The sequence below is a fragment of the Callithrix jacchus genome, chromosome 6 (genome assembly GCF_049354715.1).
Source record: "Callithrix jacchus isolate 240 chromosome 6, calJac240_pri, whole genome shotgun sequence".
Lineage (NCBI taxonomy): Eukaryota > Metazoa > Chordata > Mammalia > Primates > Cebidae > Callithrix > Callithrix jacchus.
In genome coordinates this window covers 89,551,359-89,571,742 of record NC_133507.1, presented here as the reverse complement: position 1 = coordinate 89,571,742, position 20,384 = coordinate 89,551,359, and the positions used below count along the sequence as shown (strand labels likewise).

The following is a 20,384-nucleotide window of genomic DNA, read 5'->3' as shown; positions in this document are numbered from 1 at the left end:
CTCCCTACATATGTATGTATGTATGTATGTATGTATGTATGTATGTATGTATGTATGTGTGTATGTATATATGTGTATGTAGACACACATACATCTGTATGTATATATGATATTTAGCAGTGAAATGTATTTATTTACTCATTACTATTTTAATGAAAATGTAGGCTCTTCTAAAATTTGTTTTATGTTATCATTTAATGTACTTTGTTGAACACATATATAGAAACTCTCTAGAGTATGTAAGTATGGAACTGCTAGAACAAGAGATATTGCATATGAGCCATTAATTCTAAAAATAACCACAAAATTAGATACTATCTCCATTTATAGATAATGCAACTGTGCCTTAGAAAAGCTAAGAGATTTGTTGAAAGTCACAGAGTTAGTAAGCATCAAATCAGTGATTCATCTCCAGATTTGCTTGGTTCCCCAAATAACATTTTTCCCCAACCACGTTTTCCTTGAAACACAGCTAAAAGAATGTTTTATATTTATGTGAAAATTGCTATATATATTGGCCCTAATTTCTGGGTTTCTGAATTTTCTTTTTCTTCTTGTACTTCGACTTTGAACAATTTAATTCACTTAATTTGGACTGGTAAATTCAAATGGTGAATGTTACCAGAGGAGATATTAGGAATCTACCAGCGTTGCTCATGGTAGGGAAATGGCAGAGAACAGGGGCAGGAAAGACTTCATCTGCTGATTTTCTTCCTCGGGGTCTCTAAAATAAGGATGTCTGGGGTAGATAGAGGTGTGACAGCGTATCACAGGCTGGGGAATTGCTGCAGAGCATCCAGAATTTGGAAATACTTTAAAAGTAAAAAAAAAAAAAAGGCATTACGTTTATACAGGGACAATACTACTTTTCATTAAACATTGGGGAGACTATAATCTTAGCACCTGCTTATCAGAAATAGCAAGCTGAAGTGGAAAGTTACCAGAAGGCACTTAACCTCAAACTTGTTTGCCTCTTAGCATGAGCAGCATAGCAGTACAGAGTTAAATCCCCGCATTTGTATAAACATTTGCTCATTTCAGATGCCCACTTGGTTACATATATTTCTTCTGCTACATTTCTGTGGAATCTATTGTTTGTTCTTCACTAATCTCACTTATAGTCTTAATACCACAGTCAGTCAGATCATTTGAATTCCACACTATTGGATCTAATGCACATACTACTGCTACTACTGACAGTTTCTATTATTAAGGGCCAGATGTTTTGCCTCATAAATTTTTCTCATTCAGTTCCCATGAGAACTTTATAAAAAAAGACATTTCGTCTTGATTATATGAATAAGAAAACCAAGCAGACCAAGCTAACAGCAATTTGCTCAAGGGCACAGAGTTAAATTTACTTAATAGAATCTCAAATAATTTAGGTTCCTGTATCTCTTAAGGAAAAGGACGCTGTCAAATTTTTATCCACAGGCCTAGTGTAAAATCTGATACTCAATAAAAATCTGTTTATTGAATAAACGAATGTTTGACTTATAGCCATATTCAATATGATTTAAGGTATAGTCAGTTATGCTAAAATAGTACGTTTTGTACAAATCAAACTTTTTTTGAAGCGTCATTTTGAAAATTTATTTTTAAAAACTTTTCAAATACAGTAATAGCTGAATAAAGTAGACGTCTTATATATATTATTGAATGTTGAATCATCATCCTTATGCAGTTAAAAATATCACTTGGTACACAACATCTGAGGGGCCAACTATACATTGTGAACAAGTAACACTACCACTTCTCAAAAATAATTTTTTAGTTATAAGCTGTTAGGCCCTTTTAAAAAAATATTTTGAGTAGGAAACTGGATATTTTGTATTAGAAAAAATAAGGTTTTCACCATTATACAAATAAGCATATAAATTAACATTTTGGTGTAAACTATGACTACCAATTACGATGTAAGTACTTGATTTGCTTATGCTATTTCTATCATATTCATTTTTCAATATTACATATTCTGAACAATTCCAGATAAGTACCAACTGAATCGCTTTAGTCTGAATTAAATCTTTGAATGGGTCCTAATCTTGTAGAACTCCTTGTTTCTTTTGTTCCATCATCTTCCACATAGAAGTATTAGCGTTTCAATTTGCCTTTAATTTCTAATACAACCCTGAATTTCAATTATGTAAAAATCTTAGAACAAACAGTCTAAAGAAAAGAGCTGTTAAGACTATCATTTTATATCAGAGGTTTATTCTATAGACAACATGAATAGAATTATTTATTGCAAATCATAGTGAAACTATAGCTTTATTGAATTATCACTATTAAAAATGTGCTACTTCAAGCAGTCCTAAATTTCTAAAACTAAGACAAAATTGTCAAAAAGCTTTATGACATATTGATTCTTTTCTCCAGATGCAAAAAATACATAATTGAATTGAAGAAAAATGATGATTTTTCTGTTATATATCCTATCATTTGGATCTTCATTATGATACTATCAAAATTAAGTTTTACTAAATTTTTTAAAAGTTATTTTGAAGTGACAAATAGGCCTTATCAATTTTTGCTTCTCAAAGATATGCAAGAAAATGAGGAAAAAGTGATTAAGGTTCAAAACAGTATTAAAATATCAATATATATATATCTACATGCGAATGGGTTAAATACTATATTCTAAGAAAAATTTTATACTTGATATTTTCAAAGATGTTTCTTGGGAACAAGTCAAGGTTCTCTGTCAGTGTCATCATGCTATATTTGATGATTTGCAATGGTTGGCAAAGGTAGCATAAGAAACTAAATTAACACATTGCAGAATGAATGAAGACTAAATATTAAACATTGAAACCCAAATTCTTGTAATTATCGGTAGTGACACAATAATGATAATCAGGAAAAGACTCAGTAGTTACAGTACCACTGTAGCATTGTATCTGATATTTCACCAGTAAAAATAAGAGATTTATTGATTGCATTAAATTAACATAACTTCATTATTTAATACATTGCAAAAATTATTATGTTAAAAAATATATCTACCTATCCAGATAAAGAATGTTTCCTCCTTGCCTAATGTGATGGTTAATACTGAGTGTCAACTTGTTTGGATTGCAGGATATAAAGTATTGTTCCTGGGTGTGTCTGTCAAAGGAGATGAACATGTGAGTCAGTGGATTGGGAGAAACAGGCCACCCTCATTCTGGATGGGCACCATCTAATCAGCTGCTAGCATAAAAGCAGACATGGAAAGAGCAGACTTGGTGAGTCTTCTGGACTCCATCTTTCTCCCATGCTGGATGCTTCCTGCCCTTGAACCTCACACTTCAAGTTCATCAGCTTTTGGACTCTTGAACTTACACCAGTGATTTGCCAGGGGCTCTCAGGCCTTTGGCTACAGAGTGAAGATTGTACTGTTGGCTTTCTCACCTTTGAGGTTTTGGGACTCAGACTGGCTTCCAGGCTCCCCAACGTGCAGATGGCCTATTTTGAGACTTCACCTTGTGATCCTGTGAGTCAATTCTCCTAATAAACTACACTTCGTATGTTCATTTATCCTATTAGTTCTGTCCCTTTAGAGAAGCCTGACTAATAAATCTAATATAAACCCAATGGATTCAATGAAAGTGATCAATTCCTGAATTTACTTATTTTACTAATCTTTAAAATTTTCTTTCAGAATCTAGATCAAAGGTATACTGTACAAGTGCAGGTTTGTCACAATGAAAACTTGGTGATTATTAAAATAATACTTACCAACTGGCTCCTTCTGATTCTGAAACAGAATCTTGCTATTACTGCCATCCATATTTGCCATGTTAATTGTGTTTCCATCAGTCCAGTAGAGTTTTCTTAATTCAAAAGAGATATGGATTGAAAATATTAGATGTACACCTACTCAGTGAGTAGAAATATACACTAAAAACAAAGTAAACATCAGAATATATTCTTGACTCAGGATTATTTCTCTTAAGAAAAATTCAAAATTGTTCAGCCATTTCCTGGCAATAACCATATTTGCCTGAGAGAAAAGCATCACTGTTGCTTTTTCCTGTCAGTGAAGAAAAAATATCTCACTTCCTTTTTCTGCTATATTCAAGACTGAATATTTAGCTAAGACTACAGTAAATTATTTTCCTTTTTAAGTAATTCATCAAGATAAAATCCTCTTGGCTGTGAAAAAATCAGATGCCATAGAGGGAAACAACTCACTTCTACTATTCCTGTTGAAAGCACTAAAAAGAATCTCTTTTAGCCCTATGCAAGCTCACTTAAGGGTAAAAGATGCCTAACCAAAAGACTGGAGAAACTGATGCCATAATACCAACATGCAGTACATACATTATTAACCACTGGCTTTCAAAATGAAATCAACCAGTTTCTCTTACATCTCTTTTTATTCAGAACTGTGATTTCTCAGAAGCATAAATTAATGAGATCTTACATATGTCACAGATATATATGTTGGTGTAGGATATATATAATCTCCAGATAACAAAACTCTATCCAGGAATCTCTTTTATAGTGTCCATATTCACATTTTTTTTGACTCTATGGCTATTATATATGTGTCCTCTGAATTAAGCAATGTTTTATATAAAATCAGAGCAAAGAGCAAAGATCTATGAAATTTTGGAAAAACTTAAAAAAATAATCATACTTTACCCCCTGACTGGGTGAGCTGCAAGACACTGTGGCTTATCGATTCCATGGATAATTGAGGTTTTCAAAGAGCCGTCTAGCCTTGCCACATTAATTTGCGTTTCATCAAATTCTGAGCTAATCCAGTATAAATTACGTGACACCCAATCCACTGCTAGCCCTCTGATACTCTGAATATCTATAAAACAGGAAAAAGAAGATTTAAAAGTGAATGAAGTTTTTCATTGTATTGGCTCCCCAAGCAGGTATTTTCTATCTAAGGGAAAATTTAATTTACGCTTTAATTTTTTAGCTAAAATCTGTACAAGATTGTAATCTCATTCTCTTATCAGCCCTTCTTAAGGCATGATTAATCATTAACGTCTTACTGCTGAGCTATTTGAAAACCTGAAGCAACAATTAGCATTGAAATTACAGTCAACGATTCACTAGTAAATTTAGGAGCAAATGCAGGCAGCAGTCTTATCAGCCAAGGTGACCAAAATTCAAATTAGAGTAATAGCTTCTCCAGTTGGTAGCACATCTTTCTAGTAAGGAGAAAGTATTTGTAGGCCATCAACAAATGGGCTATTTTATGTTTTAAGTGCCAACTGGTTACTAAAACAAAATAAAACAATTCAACTTCCCTAAAAAATCACCAGAGTTGAACATCTTTCACAATAGATAATTAAGAGGAATTAACTGAGAAAAGACAGTAAAATTATTTTAACATTTTTTCAACATGGGTTCTGCAGAAAATTCTGAAATCGAATTAAGTTTGGATTTGTTACAGCCAATATAAATATTTTGACTGTTATTTCTACATTATTGAAATAGGTATCTTTTAAAACAATTATGGAATTTAGGCTTAAATATAATTGCACATTCCAAATTCCACTTAAAAATTACACATTTTCAAGAAAAAAGGTTGTTATAAGTGACGAATGCAAAAAATCTTTTAAGAAATATTAACGTAAAAAGAGGGCCAGTTTAGTGCCCAATTTATAGCATTTGACTACCTTCATTTTGGTTTTATTTTACAAAATTTTAATATGTTCTAGCATTCTTTATTTGCAGACTTCTCTAAACCACTATTTCTCAAACTTATAAGACACCTGGAGATTGTTAAAATAAAGATTCTAATTCAGTAGTTTTGGGGAGAGGCCCAAGATTCTGCTATGGCTCAAGGTTGGTGATTCCAGTCAAAGCTTCTAAGCAGCTACTACTCAGCTCTAGTCAAATTGCTGTATCTTCCCTTTTTATTCTTTTCAAAAGAAGCCACAAAGCTAGATTTTTTAATGTGAAAGTGGAAACTCCAGATCTGTAAAGTAAGCCAACTAGTTCAAAATATAAGACAGCAAAACAAGATGTGGAGGCCTGGCAGTTCTGAGTGTGCTGTAAAGTGTAGTATTTGAATGGCAGGCTTCCAGTTTGCAATGCCATGCTAGAATCTCAACTGAGCCTACCTTGCCGCTCAAAAAATCCCTTTATTATTTCTAAATTAATCACAGTTGTCTTAGAAAATATTACCCATGTTTCCAGTTCTCTTCAAATCAAGAACCCTCTTACTCTGCAAATTACTTTTCATGATTAATTGGCAGGTAAGTTGGTGAATTTCATATGTGAACTTATTTTATTTCTCAATCCTAAACTTCAAATCCTTCTTATTTTTAGTTGTCCTCAATCAATTTTTTTTTTTTTTTGAGATGGAGTCTCACTCTGTGGACAGGCTGGAGTGCAGTGGAGCGATTAGGCCTCACTGCAGCCTTTGCCTCCGGGTGCAAGTGATTCTCTTGCCTCAGCCTCCCGAGTAACTGGAACTACAGGTGCACGCCACCATGCCCAGCTAATTTTTGTATTTTTAGTAGAGACAGTGTTTCACCATGTTGGTGAAAGGCTGGTCTCAAACTCCTGACCTTGTGATCTGCCCACCTCAGCCTCCCAAAGTGCTGGGATTACAGGCGTGAACCACCATGGCCAGCCTTGTCTCATTTTTTGAGATAAAAGTAATATACTCCCTCCTTAAAATTTAATATGCAAAGTGTTATACATATTTATTTCCCTCACTCAGAATCTTTATTCCTTTTTCCCCTTCTTTCACTCTCTGCAGTAACTGGTTGCTGAGAGGCTGTATTGATGTAATAAGAAGATTTAGGTTGCTGTTCAGGTTAAGTGGCTTTTTTTTTTTTTTTGAGATGGAGTTTCGCTCTTGTTACCCAGGTTGGAGTGCAATGGTGCAATCTCAGCTGACCACAACCTCCGCCTCCTGGGTTCAGGAAATTCTCCTGCCTCAGCCTCCTGAGTAGCTGGGATTACAGGCACGCACTACCATGTCCAGCTGATTTTTTGTGTTTTTAGTAGAGACAGGGTTTCACCATGTTGACCAGTATAGTCTCAATCTCTGGACCTCTTTTATCATTAATCAAGTCACTTAAATGTGGCTTAGTCTCTTTTCTTACATGTAAAATGGGCAAATTATAGATAATATATGGGATTGTTATAAATATTATAATACATTAGATAATATGTATTTATGCAGCTCTATGTAGGAATGAAGAATACTTTGCCAATCTAAGAACTTAATCCTTTCTGCAATTTACCTCGGACTGCTTGGTATTGGCAAAAAAATAAAATAAGTTTCTATTTGTCCTAATATACAGGTTCTCCAAAGTATTTTTTTTTTTAATTTTTGTTTGCTTGTTTTTGGTGGGGAGTGAAGGGTAAGAGTTGTCTCTGATGCTCCAAATCCTTTTATTCATTTCTGATAGAGTCTTAATCACATGGCCTAGAGAATATATTCCACTCTTAAATTGTAAAGCACAGCCAAATAAAAGCTAGAAGTATCTATTTAGTCTTTGTCAAGTCTATAGTTCATGCTCTCTCAAATCTCCTTCTAGCTTTAATATTACAATAGCATCCAGCATTTCCTCTTCTAAGCAATTGATTTATCTGCTGCCAGGTTATTTTTCTGACTAGAGAGTTTTGAATCATGACCTTCACTTGCCCCAAGGTGTTCAATAGCTTCTAGTCACCCAGAATGTGAGGTCTAAACTTTTTAGCCTGCTTTTTCATATAGTATGAATGTAGCTACAGTACTTTCCCAACCTTATTTCTCAATATTTTTAACCAATACTTTATACTTAAACTGTATAAATATGTTTTCAGCTTTCTAGATATGTCCTCATCTTTCCACACTGTAGGAAAACTGTTTAGATTTCATACCCTAACCCCATCTCCACTTGCCTGAATCTCATTCATAATAGGCCAGCTGATCAAGAAAGTCATCCCTTTAATCACAAAAAAAACTAATCATGTCTTTTGTACATCCCAGATGGAAAGAGTTTCTCTATCTGCCTAACTCAATAGAACTGTAGCTGTTCTATCTCTTTTTACCTAATGTGATCATTACTTTGCTGGTATATAACTACTTTCACATATGTGTTTTGAGGATAGGTTTCTTGCTAATTTGTCTTTTTGGTCCCTCTCCCCAGTTGTATACAACATTGCCTTTAACATTAACATTTTTAATGAATTCATGAATAAATTCATGAACTATACAATCTAAAATTTTAAGAGTATATGAACTGAGCTTAAAAAGTCAAATATGTTTATGTTGAGGAGTATGTATTTAAATATATACTCAGGCAACCATAATTAGAATTTTTTATTGTTACCATTTTTCTTCCCTCTAGATTACTCTTTCTAATTATCATCTTTAAGTCTAAAAGAATACTCTTGTTTTTTGTCTATCAATCACCAATTCCTACATCTGGTTGTTGCAGAATGTTCTGGCAAACTAATCATAAGCATATGGAGGAAAAATAAAAATTGTTATATATTTAATAATATTTTTCTCTTTTGATAAAAATATTGACATAATGAAGTCTAGCTCTTTTGTTTTCAAGTAAATCAGCACAAGACCTCCGATTAAATTTCTCAGAGAGTTAAATTTTCCAGTTCTGGGATCTCTCATTTCTTCAACTAAGACTAATCATAAAGTATATTCTGAAAAGCCCTTTATTGCCACAAAACTGAAGCATGATAAATTATAACTTTCAAATGAACTGTTGAGATCATAAGACAGTCAGGAAAAACTCAACATGCTAACACACACATTCCTACATTAGCTAAAACTATCAACGAAGACAAATGGGAATATAGAAACTGGTGCAATCATAGAGACAAACACTTGTCCTGAGAATTGAGAGCTTCATGGAATATGAATTACTCAATGTAAGAGGGTTTAATCCTTAAACTTACAAAGAATGGGTGAGCTAAATAAGAGTGATCCGCTGGGTATTGGTAAGGGCATAGACACACCCTAGTGACTGATGAGTATGAGAAAATATTTACCTGCTTATAAAGGAGAACAATTAAAGAATAAAAACAAAACATTTTTTTTTTGGTCCTTCCTCTGGGGGAAAAGAAATGACCTGAATTCCTAAGAACAGGTGTCCACTGTGCTCCTATAGACTACTAGCTTATGTATAAGCACTCCGCTGTGCTAGTAAAGATTACTAGCCACGAGAAATCCACTGGGGATTTCTAGGTCAGTTATTATTTTATTGAGTTAATCTTCATTCAGCATGTACTGTTTGCCATAACTGCAAAACCAAAAAATGGGAAAAATAAAATTAAATTGATTCCTGGTTTATAGTGTCTTCCTTTCTATCAATAAAAAAATTCAAGTCTTCTGTGAAATAAAAAATTTCTTCAGCTGAAGACTCACACTTCCCATTAAGTTCATCCTCATAACAGAACAAAAATCATTAAAACACACACAAATAAATGAGATATAAGAGAACAGGAAAAATATAAAGGATATAAAGGAAAAATAAACAAAAGGTTTGAACCTCCAAAATCTACATATTCATATATTATTATATGCAGGATAAAGATAAGGTGAAAAATCTTTTTCTTTCTTTATTTTTTTTGAGACAGAATTTTGCTATTGTTGCCCAGGCTGGAGTACAATGGCACAATCTCACCGCAATCTCCACCTCCCGAGTTCAAGCAATTATCCTGCCTCAGCCTCCCGAGTAGCTGGGATTACTGGCATGTGCCACCATGCATGGCTAATTTTGTATTTTTAGTAGAGATGGGGTTTCTCCATGTTGGTCAGGCTAGTCTCAAACTCCTAACCTCAGGTGATCGGCCCACCTCAGCTTCCCAAGGTGCTAGGATTATAGGCATGAGCCACCACACCCAGCCAAGGTGGAATATCTTAACAGATTAAATGATGCTTTGAGCAATAAGCGAAGTGCAATGATTTCTTTTAAAAGATTCTCGAGCTGGGCACAATGGCTCACACCTGTAATCCCAGCATTTGGGGAGGCTGAGGCGGGTGGATCAAGAGGTCAGGAGATAGAGACCATCCTTGCCAACATTGTGAAACCCTGCCTCTACTAAAAATACCCAAAAAATTAGCTGGGCATGGTGGCACATGCTCATAGTCCCAGCTACTCAGGAGGTTGAGGCAGGAGAATTGCTTGAACCCAGGAGGCAGAGATTGCAGTGAGCCGAGATCACACCACTGCACTACAGCCTGGGTGACACAGTGAGAGATTCAGTCTCAAGGAAAAAAAAAAAAAGGATTCTCTTGGGAGATATAAATGAGAACCAAAAATAACCTGTGATATTAAAAATACAATATAAAAAACAATTTTTTGATGTGTCAAACAGCAGTTTAGACACAATTCAGCTAGTAAACTACAAAACAAATTAAAAGAAGTTAACCAGAGCACAGAGAAACAAAGAAATAGAATTGGTAGACAGAGTGAATAGTCCAACACATTTATTAGAGTTCAACATATAAATTAGAGTTTTCAAAGTAGGAAGTAGAAAGACTGGGTTAGAGAAAACAGAAAATGTTTGAGGATTTCTTCCCCCTGGACTGATGAAAGACAGGACCCCATAGAAGATACGACAACTCCAGGTAGCAAAATACAAATATTATAATGAGGAAAAAGAAAAGATTTTGTAAGCAACTAGAGAGCCAAGACACATCACCAAAAGAAGAATGACAGTTCGACAAACAAGGGGATTCTCAATAGCAACAGGGGAAGTCAAAAGATAGTGGGATACTATCTACAAAGGGATGAGAGAAAATAGCTCTCAACTTGGAGTTTTGTAATGAAAATTATTTTCAAACTATTTGCTCTAAGCTACTTACAGCAAATAGCTCATGTAGGCAATATATAAATTAGGAACAGCTTAGTGTTTCAGGACACATAGAATGAAAAGGCTGGCAGATTATGTCTACACCCCCTCATGAAAGCTTGAACCAAGGAGCTATATACAGTGTTTGTCTCAAAAAATTAGCTGGGCGGGGTGGCAGGTGCCTCTAATCCCAGCTACTTCGGAGGCTGAGGCCATAGAATCGGTTGAACTGGGAGGCAGAGGTTGCAGTGAACAGAGATACCAGCACTGCACTGCTGCCTGGGCAACAAAAGTAAGAAAGAAGAAAGAAAGAAAAGAAAGAAAGAAGAAGAAAGAAAGAAAGAAAGAAAGAAAGAAAGAAAGAAAGAAAGAAAGAAAGAAAGAAAGAAGGAAGGAAGGAAGGAAGGAAGGAAGGAAGGAAGGAAGGAAGGAAGGAAGGAAGGAGAGAAGGAAAGAAGGAGAGAGGGAGGGAGGGAGAGAACCAGCACTGCACTGCTGCCTGGGCAACAAAAGTAAGAAAGAAGAAAGAAAGAAAAGAAAGAAAGAAGAAGAAAGAAAGAAAGAAAGAAAGAAAGAAAGAAAGAAGAAGGAAGGAAGGAAGGAAGGAAGGAAGGAAGGAAGGAAGGAAGGAAGGAAGGAAGGAGAGAAGGAAAGAAGGAGAGGGAGGGAGGGAGAGAAGGAGGGAGGGAGAGAGGGAGGGAGGGAGGGAGAGAGGGAGGGAGGGAGGGAAGGAAGGAAGGAAGGAAGGAAGGAAGGAAGGAAGGAAGGAAGGAAGGAAGGAAGGAAGGAAATGAAGGAAACGAAAGGAGGGCAAGGGAGAAAATGGCCCACTTGGGAAGAAGGTAATGGGAAATGTAAGCACAGATTTATTTGGGGTCCAATTTTTGAAGCTGATGCCACATTAGATTTAGACTAAGGAAGATAAGAAAATAAAGTCTCTCAAGATAAAGCTCAATAGAGAGAAGACAGCTAAGTGAGAAAATACAGAGACCCACAGGCTTTCAGAGTCATTCATGGAGTTTCTAAAAGATGAAAGGATAAAATAAAGTACAATTACTGGTGGGATTTGAGATCTTTTGATGAGTTCAGAAGCTAAACTGTCGACAGCTCATCTCAAGTCTTTGTGCTAATAGAAAGATATCTCTGTCTTTAACAAAGTTTCATTCTGGAAGAAACTGAAAGGTAACATTATTCAGCCTGTGGGGCAAGTCAGAAAAGAAGTCATCCTTGACAATGCCTATTCCTCAAACTTTATGTCCAATTGATTGTCAAGTTCCTTTATGTCCTTACTCTTTAATATCTCTACAATTTGTTCATGTTTCTCCATCTGTGTTTTCCCCATCCTAGTTGAGGCTTCTAGTATTTCTTACTAGAGCCACTGTAACAGCCAACTAACCTGTCTCCCAGGGTTCACTGCTCACCTACCCAGAACAACTAGAACTCTCTATTAAACACAGTAAAGTGGCCTCTTCCAAAGGCAAATCTCATCATGTAGCCACACCCTCCCTGAAGTACTTCCTTAATTCCTATTATTTTCAGAATTAATGTAAGCATTAAAAACTTGTCTTACAAAGGTTGACATAATTTGGTGTGTATTTCCTTAGATCTTTCAGTTTGTACAGATACATCCCCTCATTCCATGCTCCATATCATTCAGTCTATCTTGGCTCTCCTTCAGTTTCTTACTATATAGAAAATGTTCAGGCTGGGCCCAGTGGCTCACCCCTGGAATCCCAGCACTTTGGGAGGCCGATGAGGGTGAATCACAATGTCAGGAGTTTGAGACCAACCTGGCCAACATATGAAACCCCATCTCTACTTGAAATACAAAAATTAGCCAGGCAAGGTGGTGCATGCCTGTAATCTCAGCTACTTGGGAGGCTGAGGCAGGAGAATCGCTTGAACCTGGGAGGCAGAGGCTGCAGTGGGATGAGATCACGCCACCGCACTGCAGCCTGGGACAGAGCAAGACTCCATCTCAAAACAAAACACGCAAAAAAATGTTCCAATATTTTCCAAAATGACTAAATGTGCAATTATTGCTTCTAATGAGTATATTTATTATTAGTGAAAAATATTTTTGCTCAAATATTGGTTGAGAATTGTGAATAGAGTCTGCTAAATAGAAGTAACTCTTGATAATTTTCTCAAAGATAAACTCACTAAATTACTACTAGATACCAGTTCATAATTAAAGACACAAAATTGTCTCCTAATTTTTTTTAAGATACAATGTCTTTTGCTGTATATAATTCACAAAGCCTTTTGGGTACTATTAAATATTTACAACCAAGTGTTCGAACATTTTTCTGTTAGACTTTGGTGAATTTCTTGAGGGAAGATCCCCTAACTGTTTGTCAATTTTGGGAGACACCTAATGTCCTTTACTTGGTCTTGCAAGGAATTTAATCACAGTTCATCAGTCATTGTTCTTATTTTGAATCTAGTCTAACAATGATTATCCAACCACATTATCGCTCTGCCCATGTAAAAAATTCTGAACAAAAAGGAAATATTTGCATTAGCTTTTTTATAAAGACTCATCTTTGTCAGAAAGTTTAAAATAAATATTTGAACAAACGTATAAGCAAACTATTCAATAAACTGTTTTAACAGTGCTAACCTGAGATGAGTAAAGAGCTAGCTTAAATACAACCTTATTTCTGTAGTCAAATAGTCTCAGATCTATTAATGGTACTCAAGCTAACCTTCTAGTATTAAAAAGGATTATGAATAAAACCTGCAGTTTCTATTACCTTCATTATGATACTTATCATTGTCCAGATATGTCTGACTTTAAATTTGCAACAGACTTTAAAGCATAGGTGTTTGATCCTCTGTATGAATTACTGATTACTCTTTTCTCCATCCCCCTCCAAATCCTTCTACCAAGTTTAGGTTGATGAGAAACTTTGTCTTTGGTTTTTCAGTCACGGCAAATAGTCAGTGCTCAATAAAGACACATTCAATAAAATAATAGTTGACCCAGAAATTACAATATGCCAAACTTTATGCAAATATTAGGATAACTCAATGCTAAAAATTTAGAATTCAACCATGACATATACATGTATGTCTCACTTCAGCTATGTTCCCTATATTGGGAAAAGTTACTCCTTTTTTTTTTTTTTTGTAATGGTTAGTTGAATGACATTCTCTTAGAACTGAAAATTTAAACTGCTGAGTCAGGAAATAGATAGGAACCATTAATAGATCTGAGAACATTTTCCTGTCTTATTTGTTTAGTCTGGTTCTATAAAACTATGTGCAAAGGGAAGTTGTTTATAAGCTTAAGTAAGAGAGAGAAACCAATGCTTCCCAATATCCTACATTTTCTCCATGCAAATATAACTATTCCCCCATTAGAAAAAAAGAGCCTTTAAGTCTGTTTATTTAGACATCTAAATTTTTTTTTTTAATTTTTAAATTTTGTTTTATTATGTTGGAGAGACATGGGCTCTTTTTGCCCATGCTGGAGCACAATGGCATGATCTTAGTTCATTGAAACCTCTACCTCCCGGGTTTAAGTGATTCTCCTGCCTCAGCTTCCCAAGTAGCTGAAGTAGCTGGAATTATAAGCATGTGCCACCACACCCAGATAATTTTGTATTTTTAGTAGAGATGGGGTTTCACCATGTTGGTCAGGCTGGTCTTGAACTCCTGACCTCAACTGATCCACCCGCCTTGGCCTCCCAAAATGCGGGGATTACAGGCATGAGCCACCACATCCAGTCGAGAACTCTAAATTTTAAGGAGATGTTCTGAAGTTTTTCTTGACATGAAAGTAAATTTCTAATTATCAGTCTACTCTGTGCAATTTAATTATAAAATTCTACAATTGTAAGGAGGTAGCATATTATTAAATCTCTAACCAATTCTAACTTTCAGTTAACAGCATAGAGTTGAATAATAGAGAAAGAATATAAAAGACTTATGATTATTATAAATTGAATAACACAAATTTTTAAGTTGTAAAATGTACAAACTTTTACCTCTTGAAATAACAGTTTCTAAACCAGTTCCATTAATAAAAGCTCGTTTGATAGTTTGCGTTTTAATATCTGTCCAATATAAACGTTCCTCAGATGCATCGAAGTCTATCACAGTAACATCATCAATATCAGGGACTGTAAATGCCGTGATAAAGTTAAAATATGGATTGTCAATATCCACTCCTCTGATTTCCGAATGTCTTGCATAAAGAAGAAACTTTTTCATTTCTAGAAAAGAAATAGAAATTGTTTTTCTCTTATGAAGTTGACAAGCTTGAAATAGTCTAGAAATTCTAAAATATTACTTGATTTAACACATATTAACTCCCCAAAATCATAGTCAATATTTGATGGAAACAATGCAGAAATAATGTATCTATTTTAAATTAAGATATTTAATAGAAACAAATGTAAAATGAGTTAGCATTATTACATTATCATTTTTCTTTAGCTAGAAACACCTACATAATCTCAGTAATCAATTCTCAGTGGCCTTAGAATTTAAAAGTTGCCAAACTACGTAAACTACTAGTATCCAATATGAAATTTATTCTTCGTACATAATTATAATATTGTATTGCATTATAGGCTTTTAGAGGGACTCTAAGAACATTTTTCCTATACTGTCATCAAATAAAATTAAACACTGCTATTAAAAATCTTGTATACGTTTTGTCCATAAAAATTAGGGTTCAAATAATGCTTTTAGTGTAATTTCTTGTAAATTTGTAGTAACCAACCTTTTGAGGCATTATATTACTTTTACTTCCACAGATGCCTTCCTTGCACTGCATTTATAAACTATCAGAGCAAATACAAATAGGAGTTACAGATATTCTGTTTTGGTGGTTGTTGTCGTCTTTCAGATTCTTGGTGTTGAGATATGTTATTACTGTGTAAATTAAAGCTACATGTATCTAAATTCCTGATTTTTGAATGTTGGTGAATACATTTTTTTTCTGTCCTTAAAGTTAAGTAATTGTTTTGCAAATAAATAAAATGATTAATAAAAAGCACAAATTTTTATTCACAAAATTTATATTTTTTAGTTTAAATGCATTGTTTAATGCATGGGTTTTTTTTTACAGATCTTTCTAAGTTACATATTTTACTTCATTTTTTCCCCTTTCAAGTTGATAATCCGCTACCAACTGATGCTAGAGTTACTTTAGAAGAGCAGATTAAAGCTGTTAAGCACCTCTTTGTTATGAAGGTTACCTACATCATCATTTTCTGATAGTGCACTTTCACTTACAAAGCTTCCTGTTTTGCAGAGATAAGTTCTGCTAACACACCAAATAAGAAAGTAGCAAGAAAAAAAAATGAATAAGGTAATAAATAGCAAAGTATAACATATCACATATATAAGGAATGTGTCAGTCTCCCCCAAAGCAGATGAATCATTAACAGTGGCTGGAAATTTGCACCACCTAAAATATTTTTGAAAACATTAAAAAAAAAAAAAACTCATTCTGCTTTACTATGAGTAAAATCTGAATGCTAATATAATTTGAGAGAATTCAATTTTGTTTTTATTTTCTATTAGAACTGTAAGAAATTTACCATAGCAGGTCTTCTTGTCTGAGGAAAGCTTCATCAAGTGGGGGCACGCACATGCAGCACTCCTATTGTGATTGATCAGACACATGTGAGAGCAGGGGCCTTTGCCGTCATTAGCTTCACAAGGATTGGGAGCTGTAATTACACAGTGAAGTATGAACAGTGGAGAAGGAAGAATGTATTAGGGAACCTCTGAGGTTGACAGAGGTTATTCACCTAATGATTCAAAATAAAGTTTCCTACATAGAACCCATTAGTAGGGTGATTAATATGACAGTAATAGACAATCATACACAGCAATTACATTAATAAAAACATTATTTCAAAGATAACTAAGAAAACTCCGTCAAATATCTCTAAGATGAATTCAAGCATTCTATTACTTAGAAGTAGTGGCTGGGAGCAGTGGCTCTCGCCTGTAATCCCAGCAGTTTGGGAGGCTGAGGCAGGCAGATCATGAGGTCAGGAGATCGGCATCATCTGGCTAATGGAGTGAAACCCCTTCTTTAGTGAAAATACAAAACAATTAACCAGGCATGGTGACTCGTGCCTGTAGTCCCAGCTACTCGGGAGGCTGAGGCAGGAGAGTCGCTTGACCTCAGGAGGAGGAGGTTGCCGTTAGCCAAGATGGCACCACTGCACTCCAGTCTGGGTGACAGAGCGAGACTCCGTCTCAAAAACAAAACAAAAGTAGACACTTTTTACGAATTTAGCCTGAGGGGTAACCAGGAAAAATTATTGAGTTTAATACAAATAAGACGATAACCTAGACATTGGAAGTTCCAATAGATGTTATTTTCTTAACCAACCTTGCAGATTCCCTTCTTGCCTTGGCACACCATTTTAAAGGTTTCCCTAGGAAACTGCTATTACATTCATACCTTTCCTTCAGACACGTGCTGTTCTTCAAAGGCGCCTATGTGAAGAAATGTCTGTCTGCCCTCATGATTAAGTCATCTACTCCTTTATTACTTTTTCTGTATTAACAGATTCCATGGCTAAGGATTGCTCCACATATACATACTTACTCAATTACCTTATAAAAATAGGTTATGATTTTTCAAATTTAGAACAGAATATAAAATTTTGCAGGTCAATGTCATTCTCTGATGAAATCGAATGTCTTGAGACACTTTGAATTTTATATTTCTTGTTTTGTCATCATGTCTTTTCGATAAGATTTTAATTTCAATTGATCAATAACTAGCATATTTAATCTTATTTTTATAGAGCCTATCTAGTTGAAAAAGGTCATTAGAAATAGCCTACTAAACTGAAAGCAGAAAGAGTTATTCTTATAGCCCCAGTATCGATATGTTAGCTTTCAACTCATGAGTGGTATCTTCCAACCATGTCCCCTTACTCAAAGTAGTATAGGGTTGAGACATGCCCCCTTAGCCCAATGAAAAATGACAGAAGCAGGAAGGTCTCTGTGACCTTCTCTCTATCCCTCTTTCCTGAAACATATCATAAAAACTAGAAGGGATTTTCTGACCTTCTCTGAAGCAGGTCACAAAACTTCCACTTAGAGGTGCCCTTCCTAAGCCTTGAAAAAAGAAACGTCCTTATCTCTGAAGATACAGGGACACAGAAAAGAATCTGAATAAATAGGCCTTGTCAAGTTTCCTCAAGTTTATTACCATTAGATCACACCTCCTAGCAAAAAACTACCCAGATTTTAACCATTTCTTCAGGTCTTTATTTCCTCAGAAGGTTCCTGTGTCATAAAATATTTGTATTAGGTTTGAGTACTTCTCTTGTTAATCGGCCTTTTGTTACAGACCTCAGCCATGAACCTGGGATGGATAGAGAAAAGGTATTTCCCTCCCTCTTACAAAAGTCAATAAAATCCTGTGGGGTTTTAAAACACAAATAAAAATCGAAGAGATAATAAAAGTGTAGAGAATATAAGAAATCAACTGAATTTTATAAATATTCAATGCAGCTTTTCTCACAAGATGATAAAAGCAATACTGTCTTTTTATTTGTTAAAAACAATAAATAAATAAAGGTAAATGAGATTCACAAAAAACTCATTCTCCTAAGAAAATTAAGAACAAAAAAAATTAGACAAGAGTAGAAGCTACTGTTCTAGAGATTTATTTCTAGTACAATTTCCTTGTCACACAGAGGAAGCAGTACTTATTTTGTTCTTTATTATCTTTCAATTTTATCTGTTATGATAATTGAAGTCCCTAAGGAATCACAAGTTAGTAAAGAAAGAAGGCAAGTGGGAAGGAAAGGCAGAAAAATATTCCAGGATAGGAGAAGGAGTAAATAAGAGGTAGTGTTAAGTGTCAGATACAGTGAGGTAGACAGAAAGAGAAAACTCAAATTTCTCCACATCTTAAAAAAAAGAATAAAATGAGGAAGGAAAAAGAAAAAATAAAGGAGCAAAAGAGAAGAGAAGGAAGAAGAAGTTTGTTCAAAAACACTAGCATAGAAAATGTTATTTCTCAGGAAAATTAAAAGCATAATCCATAACAGTCTAATGGTAGATACTTAAATTTCACCTTGAACATCATTATATTTAGGCCAGAACCATATCAACTCTTCTCAACACCCTATAATTACAAAAAAGATATATACTTTTTAAAAGCAAAGATACTAAGTTTCTTGGTACATAGTAAAGTTAAAAAAAATGCATTGACTTTGTAGCCCAATATCTTATTAATAACACTGTAATGTATAATTCAGAATATTTTATGCTTCACAGCATGAAAAATCCACAAAGAATTCTTACTTTTCATTTTCATCTCTTCTCACTTTAAAGGATTTAACAGTATTATTTCAAAGTTTCCTTTCAAACAAGTGTGTGAACACAGCTACCTATTCCAATTACCAAATTTAAAAATACCATTCATGATATTCACATTTTGATAGAAAGCAGGATTAGCAGATAGTAATCCATGAGACAAATCTGGTCCACTGACTGTTTTTGTAAATATTTTTAGTATATCTAATATACTAAATCTAATTTAGTATAATATCTAAATCTAATTTAGTATAATATCTAATACTATAATTAGATATTAAGTAGCTATTTTCTAAAAGTTACTACTGGGAAATCCAGTATGATTACAGAGGCTGTAAACTTCTACAAAACCAAGTCTATTCCATTTATTTGTATCCAAAAGATGGAAAACGCATTGATCAATGGCATGCTATAATAAATCTTAACAGATGAAATGTAAGTACAGCTGGGCAGACTGGGTTCACTGAAAGCTCATATTGTCTAAACTCAAACTGATGAAATATAAAACCTTAGATACCTGTAATACCCCCCTACCTTTTATTTATGCGTTAAATAAAACATTATGAAGCACCTAGTTGTTTATAACACTATGAAAAAAAGCTTCAATGTAATGGTGGATGAGACAAAGTTCTCAGGCCCAGGTACTTAAGGTTCTGTACACTAACCCTGTACTCAGTTCTCTTCAATTCTGTGGTCACTGGCTTAATTTAGGTTTTCTCCTTTTCCTGCCTGGATTGTTGCACTAAACTCCTAACCAATCTTTGATATCTAGTCTCTCTGCATTGCATAGTTATCTTTGTAAAACACAAACTTGATCATATCTCCTTTGTTTAAAAATTTGGGCCAAGCATGGTAGCTCACGCCAATAATCCCAGCACTTTGGGAGGCCGAAGTGGGAGGATTACTTAAGCCCAGAAGTTAGAGACCAGCCTGGGCAACATAGGGAGGTCCCATCTTCATTGAAAAAAAAAAAAATTTTTTTAAAGACTTCCCACAGACTACCTCACAAAGTGTCAGCCTGATCTCCTACTATTAATATTTCCCCCAAGACTCCTCAGCACTAGTCAGACTGGCTTCCCTGCTACTACCATTTACCTTCCAGCTCTTTATTCTAGTTCACTCTCTGTTTATTTTTGTTAAGGAATTCATCAAGGCCAGGTGTGGTGGCTCACACCTGTAATCCCAGTGCTTTGGGAGGCCAATATAAGAAGGATTCCTTGAGCCCAGGAGTTTGAAGCTGCAGTGAACTCTAATCACATCACTCTACTTTAGCCTGGGCCACAGAATAAGGCTGCCTCAAAAAGCAAACAAAC

General features: G+C 34.8%; 1 protein-coding gene across 4 annotated transcripts in view; it reads right to left on the bottom strand.

Moving 5' to 3' along the window:
* Window positions 1-20,384, bottom strand: part of LRP1B (LDL receptor related protein 1B) — a 1,941,900-nt gene that overhangs the window by 605,697 nt on the left and 1,315,819 nt on the right. For all 4 annotated transcript variants that reach the window (XR_013518953.1, XM_078327882.1, XM_078327883.1 and 1 more), the window contains exons 28-31: window positions 16,320-16,451; window positions 14,757-14,984; window positions 4,630-4,804; window positions 3,721-3,815 (exon numbers count right to left, since the gene is read on the bottom strand). Coding sequence is in view for 3 of the 4 variants with exons in the window: in XM_078327882.1 (XP_078184008.1) it covers window positions 3,721-3,815; window positions 4,630-4,804; window positions 14,757-14,984; window positions 16,320-16,451 (630 nt within the window). In the remaining variant the exon portion in view is untranslated. The remainder of the gene's footprint in view (window positions 1-3,720; window positions 3,816-4,629; window positions 4,805-14,756; window positions 14,985-16,319; window positions 16,452-20,384) is intronic.